A 25,403-nucleotide genomic window follows, 5' to 3' on the forward strand; every position below is an offset into this window, starting at 1 on the left:
AGCATATGTACTAGTGTTTGAGCATGGCTAGAGCTTAATTTCTGCTTTGTAACAGCTGAAATATTGCTTTGTGTTACTAGAACATTAATTTTGAGTTGGGGATGGGAGCACATTTTGTGCAGAGCTGTGGAGCAGCTGTCTGCTCTATTAACTATTTAAGACTTCATTTAGAGAAGGAGAAGCTCCTCTCTGAAGCTGTCCAGTGAAGAACGATCTTTGTATTTTTCAAGCCCCGCTATCAAAGTAACAGGTGGCCAGTGTGTAATGGCACTGAGAGGATATCCTTCTGGGGCAACAAATAAACATAAATAGGCTGAGGAAAGTTTGTTTTTCTCAGCCAGGGTAAAACTTAGACAATGTTTAATGTTCGAAAACAACAGGGCTAGCAGAGTGGAAGGAAATCCTGGCCTGCCTTGTGGCGGAAGGTAGGCGTGAAGCTGCCGTGCATACATCCCTACAGCTGATCTAAAATGCAGCTGTTTGGCTAAAAAGCTCCAAAATATCTGGACTCACTCCAGATTGTGCACAGGAATGTTAAACAAAGTAAAGGTAGTGGCTGGATTTCCAAAGGCTGTCGTTCCTCTGTAACTAGTAGGAGAGGAAGCTTCTGGGAACAGTAGAGGTTCTCATGAAGCCTGGGATCCATGACACTCAGCTGGGTTCTTTGGTGCTCCCTGATCTCATCTTTCAGTGTAAAGGAGCCATCCAGTGGCCCTGTGTTCCCAGCAAATGGGGACTCTGTAGCCTGTGTGAAGCCATCATAAATGGCTCTTTTCCTAATGCAAGCTGAGGGAGTATGTTGGGAGGTGGCAGTTGGAAAATCCATGGAATACGGGTTTGGGTCCCTTTAGGAGAAGTTTCAGTGCTGATCTTAATCTAGACCAGGACCTAGCCAAATTTTTTCTGCAGAAGAGGGTCAAAGGCCTTTTTGCTTTTATGCTGACTATAACTCCAGCTTGATGTGATAGTCCTGACTTTGATAACCATCTTCCCCAGCATTGCTTAGGGTAAAATGTGGTGGTACCATAAGCATCCTGCTGCACTAACTAAAGAGTATTTATTTATTGTTTGAAGAAGGATGTCTGGGTGTGTGTGCTATAACAACCACATTGAAAGCAGAAGGTCTCTGGTATGGCTCTTTGCTGTGGTCAGTTATTTGTTGCACAACTGTACTTCCTCAAAAGAATCAAAGCAAAATAGGAGCCAAAACCAACATTATCCACTATGACTTGATTTTTGGAAAGGCTATTTTAGCTTTATTAGGCATGAGGCATGGTTTTTTTTCACCTCTGAAGTGAAAGATAGGTGCAAAATAATGCTATAGAAGTAGTACCAGGGTGAACTTTGTGTTTTGTTCATTTTGGAGATCACTCTGGCAAACCTCTGGCAGGCTAGGAATCAGGAGCAAGAGTGATTGGATGTTGTTCTTGTACAGAAGTCAGGAGTTGAATGGAATAAGGAGTTAAAATATAAATACTTTGACCTCATTACTCTTAAACTGCCCAACACTGTCCTTCCATAAGCCTAGTGCAGAGGGGTAGTAGGATGTGACTCATGAGATTTTTGAGGAGTCAAGTCCAGGGTACAGAAACTTCTCTTATGTACAATTTTCTCAACTTGTGTTCTGAAGAAGCATAAGAATGTGTCAGCCCTTGAGGGAAGGGACTGTGTCTTGATTGGTGTTTGTTCAGTATTTAGAGCCTTAGGACATGATCACCACATAAATATTTAATAAAGGGAATTATTCTGTTTTCAGATGTCACTCCTGATATGAATGAAGTTATTCCTGCTTCATGCAAATATGAATACAACCAGAACTGAATTATAATGTGGGATCCAGTATATAGCACCAGCTTCAAATGATATAATATAATGTCCGTGCAGTAGGGAAGTGATGGAGAAATGCCTGTGTATGGTACTTCACTGAGGGTGACCAAAAACTAGCTTTGTTCCTGAAAGTGTGTTCTGCATTGAGCCATAAAAAATCCCCAAGAATTTTCCTACCCTCAGTAGTGGAAGGAAATGATTTTGTTTAAAAAGCCCCAAAATGGACTTTGTCACTAAGACTGCCCTTACCATGCATCCTACATGTTTTTTCTAAGTTAATGTTTTAGGTGTGACCCATTGAAAAAAAACACAACTTGGAAGCATCTTGTTTAATGGTTGCATGCACACAAGGTTGTTGTGCTAACAAGTGGCATAACACTTCTTGATTAACACTTAGAGTTGGCGGCCTGGTGTCTGTCATTGGAGAAATCCTTCTGGAAACACAGTGGTTTCTCTTCTGCCATCTGAGGCAAGTGCAGGGATGGTTGTGTGTTGGGGAAGCAATGTTTTATGTGCACCAGTCTCACAGGGCTCTCAGTGTGTTATGTGGGTGGTGGGTACTGAAGGGTTGAGGCTTGATAGATTCTCAGGCCCTGTAACTGATGTATTCTGGGACTCCGAGAGTATCCTGGAGTAAGATCCTGACATGTATTCTGCAAAGCAATGCCTTATGTAATTTGGAGTGGCTGAATGGGTAGAGATGCAATACCTGTGATTTTTAACCTGTTAGGGAGAAATGGCTGTTAACTTGTAATTTCATTTGGACTTGAGTTCATGATTTCTTTGGAAGCATTCCTTGCAATACTGAAACACTCAGAAGAGGGCTTTTTTTTAAATGCATGGACTGTGAAGTTCAAGGGTTGCAAGCTAAAAATGTTCCAGAAAATGGTGTAGAAGAGATGAAGCTGGGAAGTCCTGTGATCCCCAGGGCAGCAGTGCATGAGGCTGGGGCAGCAGTTGCTGCTGGCAGTGGTAGCTGGGCCAGCAGTGTGAGGGGTTGTTCTTTCTCTCTCCTTCCCTGCCAAATCGGCACCCAGGGCTGGTGTCCCAGTTAACTCCATCTCTCCCCTTCACCCTCACCAGTTATACTACTGAATGGTTGGCTGCAATGTCTTATTTTCACAGGTATAGACAGGGTCTTGGAATGTCTTCATTTTGTGAATAAATTAGCACTTAAAAGTATTGAAATTATTAATCCTGCAAATCAACTTTCAACCACTGTCATTGTTTTTTCTAGGGCTCGGTTTAAGGAAACATGACTCAATTCACAGGGTTTTTCAATATCTTTTGCAGGTGTTGTATGTACAGGTATGTGGTCTTTAGCAGCTGCAGGCCCAATCCTTCAAACACTTGTTTCTCATAAGCATGCCCATTGGCTTCAGTGTTGTCTTTTACCACCTTCTAATAAGAAAGAGACAGTCTTTGCTACAAGGGTATCTGTACTACTCTGATGCACAGGAATAATAAAAGCAAAAACACTCCCCCATTTGCACAAGTATTGCCTAAGCTCAGACAGCTTCAGGCAAACCCCAGTGCAGGGGAGTGTGCTGTGGGCAGGAGGGTCCTGTAAGGCAGGAGCATCAAACATATAGAGCTTGGAAAAGGAGCAGCTGCAGGCTAGATCTGGATGTGGTTGTCTGGTCCCCCGGGCTGGATCCAGTTTGTCATCTCATTTGAGTTTGACACTCCTTGTTTAAGTGGTCTGAGGGAGTTCAGTATGGCCCTGTTGCTCTTCTGAATAGCTGTGACAGCCCAGCCTAGCCTGCTGAATGCATAAGTACGTGTGGTGTCCTGAGCGACATGCTCAGTTATGTTGGGGGCTGCACCAATTCCCTACTTGCCCATGACCCCAGGGGCACAAAGCTAGCTTAATGCCACCATTGAACTGTTCCCTCTCTCTCTCTCTCTCTCTCTGTCCCTGGGCTGTGTCTGCATGTACTGTACACCTTAGAGAAGAACATGCAATCGCACCTTTGTATTTGAAGAGTGGCAATTTAAATCTGCTTTATAAATCAATTGAGTAAGCATATCGTATGCGAATAGAGTATTTGTTTTACCAGCACTGTGCAATGTAAAGTAGCAAGGTCATTTAGAAAATCTTGAACCTTTATTCTACTCTAGTAAATATGAAGGAAAAGTATTTTTGTTTGAAAATAGAACTCTGAGCCTTTTTACTAGCAGTAACAATACCTCACCAAAAGAACAATGTTAACAAAGTGATCGTATAATTGGATGTGCCCAAGGATTGCTTTCCCAAAACCTTTCTGTGAGTGGGCTTCATTAAAGAGAAGGAAATATGACTTGGCTGCTGGGTGAGACACCTGTGAATACAGGGATACTGATTTATCAGTGCATATGCGGACTACTTGAAATTTTCAGTAATGACATTGAAATGCAGTAAAAGACTAGGATCAACCTAAGTTTATTTACATTATGTAATGGACATGAACGTTTTTCCTTAAACAATCGGATCTGTCTGAAATTAGATAAGTGTATGGGGAAACTAGAACTTGCTCAGTGTTGCCAAACGGTATAAAATGGGGGTTCTGTTACTTTGTTAATCCCTAGCACTTCATGAAGTGATTTTTTTTTTTAATGAAGAGTTTTAAAGAAAGTAAGCTTCAAAATACTCCTGTGAGGTAGGGCTGTGTGAAACAGCACCGTTTTGTTTCAACTTCCGTTTCGCTGTTTCGAAGGGACAGTGTTTTGTTTCATCATGTCATTTAGTTTCGAAGTACTGTTCCATTTCATTTCATCCAAACTGTTTTGCTGTTTCGACGCATTTCAATGTTTTGCCCATAGGCTATAATGGGGAATCATGAAAATGCCTAAAACTTTGTCATTTCTTGCCTAATTTGGATGGAAATTGCAGGGATGGTAGCCCCTCCTGAGGGCATGGAGCGTACCAAGTTTCAAGGAGATAGGTGCAGTGGTTTCTGGGAAATTGCACCTCAAACTGTTCAAAACAAAACTCGTGACACTGGCCGGCAACTGCAGCCCCTCTCATCCAGTGCACAGATCCGGGGTGAGGAGGCTGCGGGGCTGTGCCAGATTTCTCCCAGGGGTGCAGGCCCCTGAATCTGTGCGCCGGATGATATGAGGCTGCTGCTGGTACCTGGGATCGGTGCTGGGCACAGCCCGCGCCCAGCGCCAGGAAGGCTGCTGCTGCCATTGGCCCCAGGCAGCAGTGGCAACCTCCTGTCATCCCATGCTCAGATATGGGGGCCTGTGCCCCTGGGAGGGCTGTGGGATTGTGCCAGACTCCTCCTGGTGGGTGTGGGGCCCTGGATATATGCAGATGACAGCAGGCTGCCACTGCCAGCTGGAACCGGAGCTGAAGCCAAGTAAACCCAGCCTCGAAACTTGAAACATTTTGAAATGTTGTGCCATTTTGAAACTGTTTTGAAGCCTTTTGTTTTGTTTCGATCTCAAAATGTTTCGAAACAGCTTCAAAGCTAAACACCCAGCGAAACGTCGCACAGCCCTAGTAACTATCACAGCTACATTTTACATTCAGTATAAACTAAAGACCCAGAAGCGTTAAGTAATTTTGCCAGGTCATAGCAAGTTAGTGACAGAGAATGAGTTCTACATACAAGCTGGCTTTCTAGTCTCCTGTCCTGACCTGTAGACTTGCATCATCTTTTATCCCTAACAACTTTAAAAGCAATAGATAGTGGGTTAGAAAGTTGACCTGTATGGCCATGAGTAAACAACTCCACCACTCTGTGCATCAGTTTCCCAGTCTGTAAATCCTCCATAGTAAAGCACTTTGTCTCCAGATGAAAATTTATGTGGTTATTTCTCACTCCCCTCCACCTCCCCTAGTCCTCCTTCTTTCAGGTTTCCTTCTCATTTCAAAACTATATCCTTCTATTTAGATCATGTATGCAACATGCCTTAATTGGCTTTTACTGTAAGATCCATGTCAGTCAATTGTTTGCTATGATGTATTTTGGGGAGTGAGGGGTAAAGAGAGAAAAGAGCAGAACCTGAAATTCCTGCTCTTGGTCACTGAGGCTTATTCTTTTTTGCACTGGATTATTAAGATTTAGAATTCTAAAGATGTTCAGTTTTTGCTGAGGGGGGTATGAAGATGCCCATATCTGTTTTTTCATCTTCCACAGTCCTTGTGACTGATTAGCTGTACTGTAAAATAATAATAATATATGTGTTTTTGCATTCTCAGTGAATAGTACTGGGAACAAGCTTGGTCCCAGCTGTCATTTATAGTAATGTTTGATGCAAGGATCAGTTGTAGTCCGCAGGTTTGTCATTACCCTGAAATAGAATAGTTTTCTGAAAGCATACTGTTAGGTTTACAATAATTTGGATTATTAAGAAGTATTAGCTTTACAGCTGAATACAAGACATGACCTATGGCCTAGTAATGCAGCTGACCACAAGGCAGAATGATAGCTAGGCCTTTGCTTGTGTCAAGTAATCATTTTAACTGCAACAAGCATTTTCTGAGTTAAAAAGTGAATCTGTGTGCTAAAAAAAATCAGCTACAGCAAGAAGTAAGATAAGACAGAGAAACCATTGTTTGAGCTTACTGGTTGTGTCCTTGAGAAGTATCTTCTACTGTGTAAGGTTTTGCTAACATAATGTTACTGTTACTTAACTTTTAGCTTTTAAAAAAGTGCTAGTTCAGCTTAATAGAAATATGCTGTTACAAAGATTTGTAGAGCACCGCCCCAAGTATTGCTTTTTGTTAACCATATGGTCTTGCTTTGTTGTAAGAAGTATAAAAGATCGCCTCACCTTTGAGGGGGGGCCATTTTGCCTTTTGCTGGCTTTATGGTCTTTGCTCGAGCAAATAAACAGCTGTCTTTCTTTACCCGCGTTGTCTGTCAATCAAATTACAGCTAGACAACGGACCTTAGGGAGGTTTCTCCCACCACACTGTCTGCTCCCTTGGCTGTTGTGAAGATCCCAGGCTGGGATAAAGTGAAGCAACCGACTCATCTTAATTTTCAAGTCTTGAAAGGGGGAAACAAAGGTCAACATTTTTAATATTTTTATTTGAATCGGAGCAGAAGGTTCTCTCATACCACAAGTGGCACATGAGAAAATAAGCGTGGATCTCATCATGGAACATCTTGTCATGTTTTATGTGCAACCTCAAAACCTTTTGAATTTTACTTCAGTCATCTTCCGCTAAATTAATGGCAAAGCTCTTGTTGAGCTAACAGCATGGGCTGATCTCTGAGCAACTGAGCTCATATTAGCGAAAAATAATGCTGTGTGCAGGATTGTAGTCCTTCCTAGTACTGTGGTTAGCTGTTGTTGAACTGTAAACTCCTAGGATGTCTGGAAATGTACCACAAGTCCTGATTGCTTTTTCCTCTAGACCAATACAGCTACAATCTGGATACCTATTTACTCATGATAATTTCAGCTCTTAGTTACTATCCAACTGTGTGTGGATTTCTTGTGATTTATGGAAGAGGAAGTAAGTGAATTGACAACCTCTAGTATTGACTTCTCTGCAGCTAATATGGAGAACAAGGCAACAGGAGAAGAAATAACAGGTTCATTTATGTTACTGTCCTTGTCAGCAGACCAGTTCATCTACTTCTCTGTTGAGAGCTCAGAGGAAAAATGAAGTCAGTATTTTCTCTTTAACCATGGAAGCAGTAGGGTACAAGCATCCAACATTGCACTCTGTTACATTTGAGAGACACTAAATTGTGGGAGATGGCAGCATGGTCAATTTTTGGCTGTTCTGTAGAGACCATCAGTTACATGGACACGTTTTATACTGGGGACAGTAGTCCTCTGTGAGCTAATACATGACAATTGTACAGAGTTTGGATAATAAATACAGTGAAGTCCCCAACCTATTACCAACCCCTGCACCTTCTGCTTACTTCAGTATTGTCTGTCTGTCAGAAGTAATAATATTGTAACTCGGCAGGTGGTGGTGATCTGAAGGCCACCATTGTTTTTAGCTCACATCCTAAACCAGTGATTCCCAAAATAGCAGTTCCTGCAGTTAAAAGTGATGTTGTAAACCCTGTGGAGGGCCTGATGTCTCCTTGCCTGCAATTACCTTGTGTGTCCCCTATTAACTGTGCCTCAGCTAATCTGGAGTACCTGTGTGTTCCTGTGTCCATAATTATTCATGTTAAATGAAAAGCTAAACTTGGACAATTTTAGACCTGTTTCAGGGATAAATTGTCTTGGTTTACCCCTCTCTGGCTACAAAGAGAACTCACCTTTGTTCTTGGAAAAACTATTTTGTCCTAGGACAAAGTGCAGTTGTTCAGATGTCTGCCTGTCTGTCTCTCCCAGGACAAACCCTAAAAAGTTTCACACGTTAAGAAGTGCTACCAGTTTGTCTTGGGATATTGGGAAGTGTGTTTGAACAGTTGTTCTGGGATTGTGTCATTGATTCAATGACAGAAAAGCAGTATGTTTGGCCACTCACTAAACCCTGATAAGGAAGGTGATGTATATAGAGCTAATCCCATTTTTGTTTTGGGACAAGCACAGGCACAATTTGTCTAAGGAAAAACGTGATGTCTGTTCTGAGCCTCTGGATAATGTCAAGTTCAGGGACAGTTACTGTGTAGCAACTGAAGCTAGGCAAGTCCCTGTCCCCTGTTAACTGCAGGTGCACAAACAATTGTAACTGGATATATGGGGCTCATGAAATTGTTCATGAGGGGAGGTTTAACCAAAAAGTTTAGGTAACAGCTCTCCTAAGCTCTGACTGAGCAATAAATAATGTAGCATAGCTGACCAGTGGCTCTTGTTTCCTTCTGTCATTGAGCTAAACGGTGAAGCTTAGAAGAGAGAATCTGCTACAAGACACATTTGTCACAAGCTTCTTTGCTGTTGTCTGTTCTTCCTTAGGGGATGTAAGAGGTGTGTGGGGAACATCTAGTTAAACAAGGTCATAATAAGAAATCAACTTAAGATCAGTAATTTTATCCTGGCTTCGAAAACTTAAGCTAGATGAATAAACAGCTTCATTCATCAGAGTATCAGTGTTTTTGCATATTAAGAATAGTTGCCGTGTCTTAGAGTTTCCTTCTATTGTTACAGCTCTTCCTTGAGCAGTGGAAATGTTTTGAGTGGTTTAAATTTAATCATTTACTGTAGTGACTAGACATAAATCTGTTCTTAGGTAAACATTTTAGAGCTGCTTAATGTGAACCTTAGAGCTTTACTCTCACGCCTGTCAAGTTATCAGTAATCAGAACCCAAAATATTGGTTGCAGAAATGCATTTAGATCTTTTATTTGATATTGATATTCATTCAAGGCCTATTGGCCTGCTCTAACACCTCACTTTCCAGTTATCTCTGGGTTTCCCCATCCTGGACACTTTCTGTTCCTGATTTGCAAATAAAATTCTGAATTGCTGTTACCTGTTTAAAAAAAGCCATCAGCAGCACAGTTTAGTTGAAGGGCAAAGCTGCATCTAAGCCGCAAATGCACAAACCAGAATGCCCTGAATTCCCTAAGGGGAGCTGATGGCAATTCCCATTCTACTACACTACATTAACCATACCTACTACTGGATTCCTTCTCACCAATGACTCTAACAAAAAAGAAAAGTAATTTGTGATTATAAGACTAGAGGCCTGTGTATATGAAAATGGAATCCTTGCCACTTAGAGTCATCTACTTCGGCTGTTTATTTCCCATCTGAAGCCCTAATCCTCTTTGTCTCACAATATTTATGGTATGGTCAAGCAGATTATGAAGCCACAAATGGAGGATTATGTTCTCCAACATCCAGGCTGAGGCTGCAGTCAGACTAAGTCTTATACAGTCCATCCTTGGCTATTTTGGATAATTATCTTCTAATAAAAAGTTGCTGGGATAATTGAAACTGTTAGGAGTTACTGTATTAAACTGAAGAGTTGGGATGCAGTAGTCTATTAATTAAAGCTTATTATGCAATACTAGACATTTAGTTTAAAAAAATGCTGTTTTGGTAGCTGAAGTTCAGATAATGGAGGGTGCACCAGTAAGCAAGGGCTGACCTGCCTGCCATTTGCAATGACTCTTCCAAGTAAAGAAGTCAGATGGCTACATTTTGTGGTGTTTCGGTTTTACTGAAAGTGGCACTCTTCCCTCTGATGCAGAGGCATAGCAAGCTCTTTCAGTGCCTGGGGCAGAGTCAGGTGGCATGTGTGGGTGGGAATATGCTGACTACTGAAGACTAAGTTGTATTGAGGGGAGAACAAGCTCTTACCTGTCTCCATCTGCACTGGAGGCAGGTGCTGCTGCAGCTGCTGTTGTATCAGCATGGGCTGCCTTCAGCAGCCAGGTGGCAGGAGCAGCTCTGGGCCCCTCATTTGCTCTGCCCCTCCCTTAAATATGCTATTGGGCACAGGGCTTTGCCTTCTGGGTAAAGACTCCCTGAAGGGTGTTGGGGAGTGAGTGCCATTCCAGTGAACCTTAATTCCCCTTCTGCGCCCCCAGATGCACTGTTAGGTGCAGGGCTGTGCTCGCCCTTTGCCTCCTATGGTAAAGCAGCTGCACCTGCAGTGGCAGCATAGACTTCCAGGGAGGGAAGGGATACATTCTGGCACCCCCTTAGAGTTGGCGCACATGGCTGGTACTTGTTTCCCCCCTACCTCCCCACCACCCCTGCCTGCCCCTCCAATTGTGCTACTGCCCAAACTCTGAACGAGTACCCCAGTATGTAGCAAGCAGCTCCATGCTCTGCTTGTCTTTCTGGATGAGCTCTTTGAGGAGCTGTAAATGTACATGCTCAGGGGGTTAATGGGAGTATGAGAACCTTTGCAGCTGCTGTTCTACAGGGTTGCTGTCAGGCAGGGGGCATCAAGCTGATTTTGTCCCATGGGCCGGATAAATGGTGCAGTGCAGGCCATATTGGGACCTCCCTGCTCCCCACCCTGGATCCAGTGCATGCAGGATGCTGCTTCCACTATGGCTGGTCCAAAATCCCTTGTGAAAACCAAAGGGGAGATGCAGGGGGCGTGCCACATGTGGTACAGATCCCAGACCAGCTAGGATAGGTGCTGTGAGGCATGTCTCTGGCTCTGTGTGTGGGGCTGTTCTGACAATGTGTGGGTCAATTAAGGCCCTGAGCAGCACTGGGGGCCAGAGGATGGTGTTCCCTGGGGTGGATCCAACTTGCCAGCCATCTTTGGCATCCCTACTGTAGGTGTTTGTTATTCTGCTCTGTTGTACAGCTGAGGCAGTACACCTTGCTGGGAAGGCTGTGGCTGTCTGCTATTTAGCAGACCTCATGAATACTTTGTGTCTACTCCTCACCACACTGCTAACTCTTCTGCTTTAGCAAAACTCCAAAAAAAGCTGAGGAAAATATAATTGGATTCACGTCTCTAGTAACTACTAAAACCATAATAACCTCTTAATTTTAAAAAAGTCTGTGATCTGTTATGTTTCTTGATGATTATCTTGATCTATGAAAGGGAGGAGGAAGCATTAAGGTATCTCCCTTTTATGGAAGGGTATCTTTGCTTGAGAAAGGTATCATTTTCCTACTTGAGGGGTTTCACATGGTGTGACACTTCATCCTTCACCCTAGAATGAACAATGTTTTTCAGATAGAAGGAATTAAGTCAGTGTGGAGGAAGGTCATGTTTTATTTTACCTGTTCATAGATTCATAGATGCTAGGGTCAGAAGGGACCTCAATAGATCATCGAGTCCGACCCCCTGCATAGGCAGGAAAGAGTGCTGGGTTTAGATGACCCCAGCTAGATGGATATCCAACCTCCTCTTGAAGACCGCTGGGGTAGGGGAGAGCACCACCTCCCTTGAGAGCCCATTCCAGACCTTGGCCACTCAAACTGTGAAGAAGTTCTTCCTAATGTCCAGTCTAAATCTGCTCTCTGCTAGCTTGTGGCCATTATTTCTTGTAACCCCCGGAGGCGCCTTGGTGAATAAAACCTCACCAATTCCCTTCTGTGCCCCCGTGATGAATTTATAGGCAGCCACAAGGTCGCTTCTCAGCCTTCTCTTGCGGAGGCTGAAGAGGTCCAGGTGCCCCAGTCTCTCCTCATAGGGCTCGGCCTGCAAGCCCTTAACTATATGAGTGGCCCTTCTCTGGACCCTCTCCAGGTTATCCACATCCCTCTTGAAGTGCGGCGCCCAGAATTGCACGCAGTACTCCAACTGCGGTCTGACCAGCGCCCGATAGAGGGGAAGTATCACCTCCTTGGATCTGTTTGTCATGCATCTGCTGATGCACGATAAAGTGCCATTAGCTTTTCTGATGGCTTCGTCACACTGACGACTCATGATCATCTTGGAGTCCACTAGGACTCTGAGATCCTTTTCCGCTTCCGTTCCACCAAGCCGGTGATTTCCTAGGCGGTAGGTGCGCTGGACATTTTTCCTCCCTAGGTGCAGCACTTTGCATTTCTCCTTGTTGAACTGCATTCTGTTGTTTTCCACCCATATGTCCAACCTGTCCAGGTCTGCTTGCAGCTGTTCCCTGCCCTCCGGCATGTCCACTTCTCCCCATAACTTTGTGTCATCCGCAAACTTGGACAGAGTACACTTCACTCCCTCGTCCAAGTCGCTGATGAAGACTTTGAAGAGTATCGGTCCTAGGACCGAGCTCTGCGGGACCCCATTGCCCACACCCTTCCAGGTCAATACTGACCCATCCACTACGACTCTCTGGGTGTGACCCTCTAGCCAATTCATCACCCACCGGACTGTGTAGTCATCCAAGTCGCAGCCTCTTAACTTGTTCACCAGTGGGTGGGATACCGTATTGAAAGCCTTCCTGAAGTCTAAGTAAATGATGTCTACCCCTACTCCTGCATCCAGGTGTTTTGTAACCTGGTCATAAAAAGAGACTAGTTTAGTTGGGCATGATCTACCTGCTACGAACCCGTGCTGGTTTCCCCTCAGCATAATTTGTCCTGCCGGGCTCTTGCAAATGTGAGCCTTGATAATTTTTTCAAAGACTTTGCCTAGGATGGAGGTGAGACTGACTGGCCTATAGTTACCTGGGTCCTCCTTCCTCCCCTTCTTGAAAATGGGGACCACATTGGCCCTTTTCCAGTCCTCCAGGACCTGGCCTGTGCACCATGAGTGTTCAAATATTCCCGCCAGTGGCTGTGCAATGACGTCAGCCAGTGCCTTCAGTACCCTCGGATGGAGCTTATCCGGGCCTGCTGACTTAAATGCATCCAGTTCCTCCAAGTGACTCTGCACCATCCCAGGGTCTACGCTTGGTAGTCTGGCACCTTGCTGCTGCCTCTCTACAACCCCAGTGAGAGACTTGTCTTGCCCCTCACTTAGGAACACTGAGGCAAAGAACTCATTGAGGAGTTCAGCCTTGTCCCCCCTGTCCGTCACCAATTGTTTCTGCCCATTTAGCAGGGGTCCTATTCCTCCCTGGGCCTTCCTTTTACTCCCTATATAGCTGAAAAACAATTTCTTGTTATCCTTAACTTGGGATGCCATCCTCAGCTCCATGGTAGCTTTGGCCTGTCTAACTTCCTCCCTACAAGCACGAGCAGAGGAGGTATACTCCTATTTGGTAATCTTTCCCTGTTTCCACTTTTTATATGCTCCCCTTTTAGCCTGTAGGCTGTTCTGGATTTCTCTGGTCAGCCAGGGAAGCTTTCTGGCCCCATCCCTCTTTTTCCTCGCATCGGGATCATCTCCCTCTTTGCCTGAAGGATCACTTCCTTAAGGCACAGCCACCCTTCCTGGGCTCCCATCTCTTCAAAACTCCTACTCTGCAGTGCGTCCTTGACTAATCGCCTGAGTTCATTGAAATCAGCTTTCCTAAAGCCTAGCATTTTTACCCTACTAGTTACCTTACCCACTCGACGTCTTATGATGAATTCTATTATTTGGTGATCACTGTCCCCCAGGTGACCACCGATCTGCAGGTCCGCTACCATGTCATCCCCCGTTGCCAATACCAGGTCCAGTAAGGCATTCCCCCTAGTGGGACCATGTACCTCCTGCATCAGATGGAGGTCCTGTACACAGGATAGGAACCTGCGTGAACGGTGGGACTTTGCTGTCTGCGTCTCCCAGCAGATGTCTGGGTAGTTTAGGTCCCCCATGACTACCGCCTCCCTAGTTTTTATGGTTTCCGAGAGCTGCCTCAGGAGCCCCAAATCTAGCTCTTCCCCTTGGTGTGGGGGTCTGTAGCAGACCCCTACCACCAAATCCCTTTCTCCTCTACTGTTGTTTCTGCAGGATCTAACTTGAGTCCTTAATCCCACTGCTTGTGTTGAGCCCAAGTTGGCAGAGCTAGTACAGGATAAAGCTTGAGTTTAAGCCAATTCATATGCTGCTGTGATAATTTTTTCAGTACAGATACTAGCTAGACCTATTTGGGCACTGCCAGTCTTCCAGTACCTTCCCACATTTTCCACTTGTACCCAAAAAAGATTGGCAGTCTCCCATAGCTCATTGGGAAGTTATTCTGAGTTGGCTCAGTTTGTTGCAATAAAAAGAGCCGGAACCCATAAGTTTGTGCAATACATAGGTTAGTACAGTGCAATATGATAGCTTATATTGGTGTTAGAATATGTAGTCACTGCAAACTAATCTAAGAAAGAAGCAGATAAAGAGCTAAGATAAAGTTCCTGTTTTTATGCAACTGCACCTGGATGTAATGGCAAACTGGGGAAAGAAGCACTAGAAAATGGTGCAGAACCTGCTTTCTAAGCTCCAGTTTAACACATTCTGCTACAACTGAAAGCTTGTTGGAGGGCCCTGCTTGTTGTACGATCTGAAAGGCTGCTCTTAGCCTTCAGAACCAGATGGTCTAGTGTCTGGATTACACACAGGGATACTAACCTTTTCTTGCTTGGTTAGGGCCTGGTCCAGTAGCCCCTGATGTTGCCGGCAGTTGCTGAATCTTACTAGGACAAGAATGCAAATGCAGCTTCCAGGAACAGAGCAGAGGTGCTGCTGATGTCTGCTTGGCGAATTACCTAAAGTTTTACAGATCTTTTGTGCTTTGTCTGACCAATCTCGGTTATCTGAAGCCAAGATTCCCCTCACCTTCTAAACATTTATAAAATCAGGATATGCTGGAACAGGCTAAACTTTGTGTAGGGCTGGCAGGCTATATGCAGTGGTATCTCATGCTGGAGCTGAAGCCTTTTTATATTTTTTAACAGCCCAAGCATTCTTGTTGTTTCCCTCTTTTTTGGCTTCTACACTTTCACCCAAATACTTAACTGAGGATGGACCAGGGCCAGATAAGTGGGAGTTTAATTCTAAACTTTCTTTAAGGTTAACTGAACAGATTTCAGACTCTCATTTGAGATCTGATTTAGACTATAGAAACCCAGGCAGAGGGAAGTTTAATTAATTATTTCTGTTTTCTCTCTTCCTCTTCTGTTCTCTTTCCTTATTTGGAAATAATTTGGACTTGATAATTATCCTTCCCAGACACCAACAATGTGCAAAGAATATTGGGAAAAGGCTGGGTACCTTCACCCACTTCAATATGTGCGAGGTATTGGGGACTTAGGTACATATATACTTCATGTAGTTTTTCATTTCTTGTATAGATCCTGTGCTTTCAGTAATTTCTTCTTGTTTTGTGTAACTGTTAAACATGTTTTTGTTTCAGTTTATTCTATATCCAGTAAATTTGTGACATTCCTGCCCAATTAAATATCAGCTAGTGTCTTTGCCTTTTTGAAGAAAATCAAGACAATGAAGCTAGTTCATAATATCATGAAGTAACCCACAGGTAACTTGTCTTTTGATAACAAGCTTTCAGAAAACAGAAAAATGTGAAGGCTGTTTACAACTACTGGGAGGAGATGACTGGAATGAGATATGGTCTTTAATCATTATTATTGGTTATGTGAATTTTTCCTTTGTATGACAGGATTACCTAAGAGACAAAGAAAGAGCTAGAGAGCATAGTGCCCTTGGCACCTGACCTCCAGATTCTCAGCTGCTGCATGTTGTTGCTTGCTTCAGTGGGGTGTTTTTATTATCAGAAGTGCCCTTACAAGTACCTTTATCGTAGCTCCAGTCCCCAGAGAAGCACAGAGTTGTAAATGATTCTGCAGCTTTAGTTTTGCAAAGGTATATGTTTTGTGGACTAGACTTGCTTTCCCTGGCCTGTAAGTTTGTCACATTCTTTAATGTCACTTAAAAAATATAAAGTGCACCATGTACAGTATATATAATTTAGCTTTAACTATTATGAAAACTGTAGTTAAAATGACAACTCTGGGCTTTTGCTTTAGTGCCAATTTTTACATGCTTGCAATTTAGAAAAATTGTTTTGGGCTGAAGTTTGTTATGATCCACCCAGGTCCGGAATGACTTTTTAAATAAAGATTTTTTGAGTGCATTTCATTAAACTACGAAGAGAGAAGAATTGGAGGAAGGGGAGCCGTTTCTTTAAAAGCAAACTTGAGCATGCTTTTTCATTTACATATTTCCAGAATGGTTGATCATGGGTACTGTTGCAACTCACTTGAATTCAAAGTCTTTACAGACAGTACCCCTCTCTGCACCTCCCCTCCCTCTCCTGCATAACACTTACTTCCTTAGTTCTACAGGGGAATCCAGATGGGGCTGAAGTGCCATGCAGAGTCATCATGGACCTAAAATAAATTGGTATAGGGTTGCTCTTGGAGCATACTGGGTATGGGGTAAATGCTTATGTGGATCCATGGATTAGAGATTCCGACATATACATTTCAGTTAATCTTCTAGTATGTAAGCTATAACAGGGGTTGTCACCCTGGGGTATGTGTACCCCCGGGAGTATGTGGGAAGGCCCTGAGCTATGATAATGGCTGTCTGTCTTTGTTCCAGGAAGTAGAATTAACTCAAAGCTGAAATATAAGCTTTTTGTTTCAGAGTGTCAACAGATAGTGCCCTTCTCTCTTGATCTAGTAAGCAGAATAATCCAGAGAGTCAATGAATTATAGAGAAATAGGGCTGGAAGGGACTTCCCCCCCAGAGGTTATCTGGTCCTAGGAAACTTGGGAAATGCCAAGATTGATGTATTTGCCCAGTCTTGCATGAATTTCCTGCATAAACTTTAAAATGAGTAACTCTCTTGTTTTCCACTCCTTCTTCTTTATTTTAACATTCAAAGTTAATGAAGGGAGAACTAAAACTCTGCTAATGAAAATCTAGCTGGAAAAATGCTTGGAACAACAGAATGAAGGGTGGGGAAAAAAGCTGAAAGAACAAAGTCTATTAAAGGGTAGAGAAAGTTAACTGTTAGTTTGAAGTAGAAAGGTAGGGAAGTGAGAGAACATGACTTAATTTTATTTAAAATCCTCTCACTTGCTCTTTCCCACCCTCTCCATCGTTTGCAAGTTGCTTGTTTTAAATGAGGCTTCAGGACGTGGTTTGCACCATGCCTTATGGGTATGAGTTATACTGTAATCCTGTTAATACTGTTCTTTCAGATGCCAGAATCATCAGGCAGCAGGGTCTGAACACAGTACTGTACCAAGGTACAGTGTCTGTAAACAGCTGTATAACTGAGAAGCTGCTTCATGTAATACAAACTGTCTGTTTGTACTCGCTTCCAGTAATCCTCTGTGTTGTCTCTACTCAAATGGCACTGTCAACTGAGATTACTGAGAGGGGAGCACCTCCCACTTTGAATCTGTTTGCTGGGATTTATACCACTAAGATGTGGGGGGTGGGTGTGTTTTTTCTTCACATGGCTAAGATTTGGTTATTTAACCAGTTATGGTTTTGGCATGTTTCCTGTTTGCAATCTGCCTTGGATAAGTCGATGAGAGAACTTGAGTAGACAGCATCTCTGCACAGACTGTATAACAAGGCAACTGTCAAATGCTAGAAGCTGATTTTGCAGTGTCCTTCAGGTACATGCTGCATTCCAAGCAGATTATAGCCCTTGGAATGACTGCATAGCTCTGCATTAAAAGTCCAGGTATGTTTACCATGCTTTTATTACTGTACTGCTGCTGGGCGGATAGGAGAAGGAGGGAATTGCCATCCAATCGGCAGTATTTCTTGAGTACAAGTGGGTGGTGTGTTGGCATTGCTTTCTATGCAGTCAGTTGTGGATCTCTCTAATGCAGGGGACTGTTGCTCCTCCCTGGCTCTGGCTATCAGTGACATTGATGGACTGAAAGAAAGCAACCACCGAAACATGGATAAACTTGGAAAGCCTGCTTCTGGATTTGCCAGAACTCGTATTCCTAGACCCCAGATTGTACTGCAGCCAATTCAGTCTCCTAGCCACCCACCTGTCTCTAGAGTTTGCAGGTACTGAATGTTCATTCCTTAGGATATATTTTCATTGGGTGGTCAAGTTTAGTTTGGAAGGCAGCGGTAGAATGATACTGGACTTCAGCACAGTGGTTAAATTAGTAGAAACAAGCTAAAACAGGAAATCTTAACAAGCTTAAGAGTGCCTTAAAACATGTTTTGATTGTCTGGATTTTCCATTGATAATTTTCTGATAGTATTTTTTAAGTTGCTATTGTTTCATTTTGAGTTTTGTTTCAGGCAGTAATGTTGGAATTTATCTAGTGAAACATTGTAAAAGCAAGAAGCATCTGATTGGGGGATTTGTGTATCTGGGGCTGGGGGGAGAAGCATCATAGGGATCTAATATGTGGTGTTGGAAAGGTTCCTCACCCAGGGTTCAGCGATAGCTGAATATGTTTGGTTTTATAAGAAGTCTCTAAAATTGCTAGTGAAACTATGCAGGAGACTAGAACTATATGCTTGTAAGCAAATTTAGTATGTTTTCCTTGGTGTCTTAAATTTTTGATAATGTGTAATCACGAACTAGTCAGTGTGTTTATTTGACAGACTTACCCTATATATTTAGGCCTCAAAGGTAGTGTTGCAGTATTTCTTACTAGACTCTGCTAATTAGCTGAACACTTTAGATATAGAAAATCTGTTTCCTCTTAAAGAAACTATCAATGTAAAATTACATTTCTGTTACTGTTAGGATAATCTAATCCATTCCTTTGACTGGTAGGAAGTTTTTTTTTCTTTATTTTTAGTTGTTTGGGTCTGCCGTCCACAACGCTTTGAGTAGTCTGTTTCTCTCTGTAATAGTCTGTCTTTCTTTCCTGTTTGTTTTGTTTTATAACACAGTAACCGGTAAGGAATGTGCATCCTAAAAAACCCACGCAAGCAAACGTTTGTAAAAATTGCTTGAAGGAAAATTATGCAGGTGTAACAGTTACAGTACTTAATAGACTGGTTCTCAACTTATTTCATCTTGAAACTGGGTGTTGTAGCTGTGTTGCATTCTTTTTAAGAACAACTCGGTTACCAGATAATTTGATCTGGGTGTTGTTCAATTAAACTAACTTTTTACTTTTCCTTAGTTCCTAACCTTCCTTGCAGAAAGATATAGAATGTCTGTATTGTCCATCTGAAAAGGTGCTAGAATTTGAAGTGTTCCCATTACTGTATATTCAGTGGACTGTTTGAATTCAAATCGCAACATGTTAAATTAATTCACCTAGGTCTAATGATGATGTAAAACACTAATGTTGCACAACTAAATATCCTGTGCTAGTCATGCACCTAAAATCTAATGCTACAATCAAAATGATGTTTGCAAAATGTTATGCCAACAATTCTGTTACTCTGAATTAATTGCTCTGAATTGTCGTGTGCTCTAGCAATGGTAACTATGGAATGTGCATTGGATTGTGATTTAAGATGCTTTCATTTTATCTGGTGATGTTGTTACTATTCTGCTCAAACGTTCTTGAGAAAAGGTAGTTGCTGATCCAGCTTTCTTTCCCAGGCTGCCCCTCCCTTTGCCATTGCTAAACCTTACCTTAAATCAAGCAGATAAAGGTTGCGCGCGTTAATACTGCTGAGTTCCCCTATTCTGCACGTCGGAAGCTGGCAGCTCTGGAACTTGCTTAGTAACATTCCATAAGATGACCAAACTACATACAGAAACTGTTTATGCATATGAACAATTGCCGAGGTTAACCTGTCCTTGGCAGCTGCTTCAGATAAACCCACACTGCATATAGTCAACTGTTCCCTGTGGTCCCCCCCCCCCCCCCCCCCTTTTCTCTCACTGTGATTTTTATTATTGTCTTGGTGTTTGCTGCTAAATTATAGATCTTGTCTGAGAGGCTCTTAATAGTAGCAATGTAGTTTATATAATACATGCACAACTCTTTTATTTGACAAATTCATACAAGAAGCTTGTGGCCAGTAGCATAACTAGGTGTGGGGTGAATGTGACATGAGTCCCAGGCACTGATCAGAGGGCATAGGTGCTAACTCCATGGGTGCTCAAGAACTCACCAGAAAAAAAAAAAAAGTTGGTGCTCAGCAAGCACGAGCCACAGCCATTTTGGTTTTACATGTCAGAACTATGTGGCTGTTTGGAGACATTAACCAAAATTTAAAAACCTGAAAAATAAAACAAAAAACCCCTCACATTTTACCAAAGAAGCAGTGTGTTACTTCAACCTGGCTCTGCAGCACCTGTAAAAACAGGCGCTTCAGCAGGGCTTTATTTTGCTTTTAAATAAAGCTGATTCTAAATCAGCTTTATTTTATTTTTAAATAAAGCCCCACTAAAGCGCCTGATCTTTACAGATGTTGGGTGAGCCAAGTCCAGCTAATGTGCTGCCTCTTCTGGGCATGTGCGGAGCTTGGCAGCCACTGACAAAAACTAAAGTCAGCGCCTATGCTAGAGGGAGCATCAGAATGGCAGCTGCTGTAGAGCCCACATTGTGGCAGCAGCTCTTGTGTTTTCAGACACTTCGGAGTATCCCCATTCTCCATTGTGCTTTCCCCCTCCTTTGGGCATCTCTGCCTAGGGCACAAAAATTCCTAGTGACACCTCTACTTTGGGCAGGGCAGAGCCATAATTTCCACACCCCCTAAATTTAAGCATTACAGTTAACTATTTATTATTCAGTGCACCATTCTGGTCCTTTTATTATGTTGTTTGGTCAACGCATTCTTGTCTGTTGCTTGTGACCTCCTCACAACTTGCGATCTAGAACATTTTTCCCAAGCACTAAACTATGCTTTTCCCCCTCCCCTTCTGGATGGTTGCTGTCTGTTCCTATAATGGGTTATATCAAGACATGCTCAACTCTTGATGACCTGTATTATTTTGATTATTACATTCATTGAAAAAGTTTAACAGTGGGGTTGTTGTAAAACAGACAAAGTGTACCAATAACATGTTATGTGTGTGCTTGTAGTTCCAAAGAGGGTTTTGTTTAATAAATGAATGATTGCATAGGAAATAATCCTGACTTCATTCTTATCCTTACTCAATAGTGGCTTGGCCAAAACTATCTCAAACCATATAAGCTACACTTTTTTTGTTTTTGTTGTTTCTCTTCTCAGAGACAAGTAACTTTTGTCTCCTTATTATGGGGGGGTGGGGGGTGGGGACTGAGGTGTGCAGCAGTCAAGGGTCTTCTTGCAGGTCTTACTGTGGAGCTAGAAAAGTTGACCTTGATTCTATTCTCAACATAGATGCCACATTTCCTGAAAGCTTTAGTATGGATTTAGGAACAAGGCACCTTGAATCCCTTGCTTTGGCATTGGTCAGATCACTAAAAAAATTGCCTCAATCTTTTGATGTGTGAAATAGGAGTAATGATCCGTCTCAGAGGTTGGGAGGACAATGGGGCTGTTGATGCAGCTAGAAGCTGAGAATACACAAGTGTGTGGAGTGGCCACAAAAATGGGAGTGGAGAAGATGGTACGCTCCACTACTGTTGCTTGCTGATTTCATATCTTAGTGTTGTAAATCCTACTCTGATAACATAAATGTTTGGTTGAGGGAGATTTGCAGCCTGGTAACGCACTACTCTGATATTTGCATGTGCTTTTTCTCTCCTTTAGCTGGATTTGTGAGTCAGTGAGAAATTCTTTGAATTTGGTTAAGTTTTGCCAACCTGGGAGAGGTAAACAAAGGCTCAGATTATACTGACTTCACTAAACATTTTAAAAACTACACATGGTTTAATTTTCTGTGGCCAAACTGGATTCTACTGTAGTCTGGCAAAGCAAGGTGGAAAAAATCAAGTTCTTGCTTCATCCAAGCATTTGTCCTAAGCAAGAATGTGGCTTTAGGTTTGTAAGTGATCACAGCATGTGATCAAATCATATTTGAACCATGTGCTTGAGCACAGCTTTAAACTTCTTTATAAGCAAAACATAGGCATAGTGGGAATGGGAAAACATTGCCTTTCTTTAGAGAAGATGTAGCTAGACCACAGGTCAATTGGTGTATGTCTTCTTCGGCAATCCCTCACAGTCAAGAATGATTGTCTTAGCTGTATGTCTGAAGATGGTGGTTGAGGCCTTTTTGGGATTGGCAGACTCTACTGTAGCTCGGACATGCGTTTCCATGTGGGGTTGGTGGTGCTGGATTTTTTATTTGATCTGCGACTTGCTGTTTCTGCTGCTCCCAATTTTTCCATCTCCTGTTGTCACAAGGTTTCAAAGTACTGAGATCCCTGCTGCAGAATTCCTCCTTTTGGGGTGGTCCTGGGCGAGTCTCCCATGAGTTAACATCAATGTTGCATTTTTTTTAAGTTGGCCTTGAGGATGTCCCTGAAGTGTTTTCTCTGCCCTCCTTTTGGGCATATGCCTTGGCTGAGCTGGGAGAACAAAATTTGCTTTGGGAGTCTGGAGTTGGAAATGGCTGGCCCAAATGAAGTTGATGTCAAATGATCATCACCTCAATACTCATGGTGTTGGCTTGTAGGAGGATGCTAATGTTAGTGCATCTGTCTTCCCACTGGATTCGGAGGATCTTCTGTAAGTGGCATTGGTACTTCTCCAGCAACTTTAGATGTCTCCTGTATGTTGTTCATGTCTCAGCTCCACACAGCGAGGTGGGGATCATGACTACTTGATAAGCCATGTGCTTGGTTTCAGATCTGATGTCATGATTTTCAAACACCCATTCTTTAGGTGTCCAAAGGCTGCACTTGCACATTTGGGGCAATGTTGGATTTCTTCATCAATGTCAGCCTTCTGCAAGAGATGGCTTCTGAGGTATGGGAAATACCAGTGATGATGCATAGAGGGGGCATGGGGTGCTAGTGCACCCCCTGATAGCCAGCGTTCCCAAGCAGGGGGCAGGGCAGGCAAGAGTGCTGGTGCCGCCCCCGACTGCGCCAGCCAGAGAGTGGAGCGCCAGGTGAAGCAATCCCTGCAGTCCCCCTCACAGCCGATTGTGCTCATCTGGCAGTGCCCCTGCCCCTCTGGTCAGTGGGATTTGCTGTGGGGGGACCCTCCCCTCAGTTGCTGACTGACTACTGGGTGTTGGCAAGTGGCCCCCCTGACTTGGGAGGCACTAGTCACCCATGCAAAATACTCAGTGATCTCGAGTCTCACTGTGGATCTGGATTACCAGAGCTAGGGACTGTTCATTAGGAGCTTGTTGGTGGAGGACCTTAGTCTTCTGAATGTTAAGCATCAGTTCCATTTTCCTGTATGCCTCGATAAAGATGTAGACAGCTGCCTGAAGGTCTGCTTCTGAGGGAGCACACACTACAGTGTCATCAGTATACTGGAGCTCAGTTATTGAGACTGGGGTGGTCTGGGTTTGACTCAGAGTCGACTGAGGTTAAATAGTTTACCACCCATTCAGTAGGTTAGTTCCCCTTCAGCTGGAAGTTTGATGGTGGTCAGATACAGCATCATAGCAAGGAATACTGAAAAGTGTTGCAGAAAAGAGAAACTCTTGCTTAACTCCCATTTTAACTTCAAAGGGATCTATGATGGATTCATACTGAGAACCATCACTCATATACTGTCATGGAATAAGCAGAGGATGGTGACAAATTTCGGTGGGTATTTGTACTCTAGAAGGATCTTCCACAAACATTTCTTGGCTGACAGAGTCTAAAGCTTTTGTGAGGTCAATGAAGGCCATGTAGAGAGGCTTTTGTTGTCCCCAACATTTCTTCTGCAGCTGGTAAGCTGTGAAGATCATGTCAGTTGTGCCTCTTGATGCCCACACTAGGATTGTGGGAGGAGCTCATCAGCAAGTGGAAACAGACAATTCAGGAGGGTTCTTGCAATGATCTTTTCTATAGTGGACAGTGAGGCTATCCCTCTGTAGTTTCCACATTTGGACTTGTCTCCTTTTTTGAAGATTGTCACATCCCTGAGGTCATCTGGGATTTCCTCATCATTCCAGATCCTTAAGATGAGGGCATGAAGCTATGGTGTGAGCTTCTCCCCCCCGCTTGAATATTTCCAGGGTGATTCCATCCATTCCACATGCCTTGTTCTTCTTTGCCTTCCTGAATGGAGTTGAGAACACTTTTGTTAACAATAGAGTCTTGATTGAGAAGGTCTTCAAAATGTTCCTTCCAGTGGGCATTGGTGGTTCCCCTTTCCTTGATCAGTTCTCCTCCATCCTTAGGTCTCAAGGGGGTTGGTCTCCGAGTACTCAGACCATAGATGGCTTTGGTAGTGAAGAAACCATGCATATTGTGGATGTCAGTGAGATGTTGAATCTCCTTCACCTTGTCTTCCCACTATTTGTTCTTTGTGAGTCCTCCTTTGGACCTCTGTCTTGGCTTGTTGGAAATTCAGTGTCTTTTGCTTGGAGCTGGTGGGTTTTTTTGCCAAGCACAAAAGGCCTTGCGCTTACAACTCACCAGGAGATCCAAGAGGTGATCATTCTCATCAAACCAGTCTTTATGTTTCCTGGTAGAGAATCCAAGCATCCCTTCACAGGTGCTGATGACAGTTGCCTTGAGGCCCCCCCACATGCTGCTTATGTTCTCCCATTGTTGTTGATTGGAATTCACCAGTTTTTCATTGAGGCACTGGTGGAAGAGATCTTACTTGCTTGGTCCTTAAGTTCTTCAACATTTGATCTTCCATCAGCATTGTTTCTGCTGCCAACTGCACTCCATCATCTGGCAGCTGTCTCTAAGGTTGAAGTTAAAAACAGGTATTAAATACTTCAGCCTGATCTACATTGCCTTCTGGATTCTGAAAGGGACCTGTGGTTTCTCTGGTCTTCCTCTTGCTTTTTGAAGTTCTCCCTGAGCTAGGGTTTTTCTTCCCGAGCTAGGCATGGTGGCATTGAAGTTGTGCTTATTAGTGCTGTGGTGTAAAGTGTTACTGTAGTGCTTGGAAAACTGATCTTGAGATTGAGGGTTACTATTTTGAGAAAAAGATATGTCTGGACACTGCATGTGCCCAGAAGATATTTAGAAAATATAAGACTGGGTAAAACGATATATGATGATATGCAGAAGAGGAGGGTGGGGGGAGATTTGATGCTGATTTGGAGAATCAGTGATTTGGCCATAGACATAGCTTATATATGTTTTTTCTACATACCTTGAGGTAGCAGGTGCAGCTTGTTGGCGCTGTGATACTGGGGTGCATGGAGTATCCCCCCCCATGTGCTCGGCAGTGAACCCAGAAGTGGACTGGAAGTGCTTCTGGTCCACTTCTGGGTCCACCGGGGAGTGCACTGGCCACCCTGGGTTGGTGATTGGCTGCAGGGGGACCCTGGGTGCCCCTCCTCCCCCGCTTCTCCCCAGACCCAGGAGGCACCAGTCACTGAGCCTCCAGCAGACCCAGAGGTGAACTGGAAGTGCTTCTGGTCCACTTCTGGGTCTGCTGCCGAGCG

General features: G+C 43.4%; 1 protein-coding gene across 8 annotated transcripts in view; it reads left to right on the forward strand.

Moving 5' to 3' along the window:
• ARHGAP40 (Rho GTPase activating protein 40) overlaps positions 1-25,403 on the forward strand; it is a 96,596-nt gene that overhangs the window by 26,375 nt on the left and 44,818 nt on the right. Inside the window, exon 1 of one of the 8 annotated variants that reach the window (XM_059733215.1) lies at positions 17,495-17,705. The exons of 5 other annotated variants lie outside the window; for them this stretch is intronic. Coding sequence is in view for 2 of the 3 variants with exons in the window: in XM_059733209.1 (XP_059589192.1) it covers positions 17,826-18,043 (218 nt within the window). In the remaining variant the exon portion in view is untranslated. Of the gene's footprint in view, positions 1-17,494; positions 17,706-17,811; positions 18,044-25,403 lie in introns of those variants that run through there. 2 more of the 8 variants (XM_059733209.1, XM_019484619.2) reach the window with 2 other exon arrangements.

This window comes from Alligator mississippiensis, chromosome 9, assembly GCF_030867095.1.
Source record: "Alligator mississippiensis isolate rAllMis1 chromosome 9, rAllMis1, whole genome shotgun sequence".
Classification (NCBI taxonomy): domain Eukaryota; kingdom Metazoa; phylum Chordata; order Crocodylia; family Alligatoridae; genus Alligator; species Alligator mississippiensis.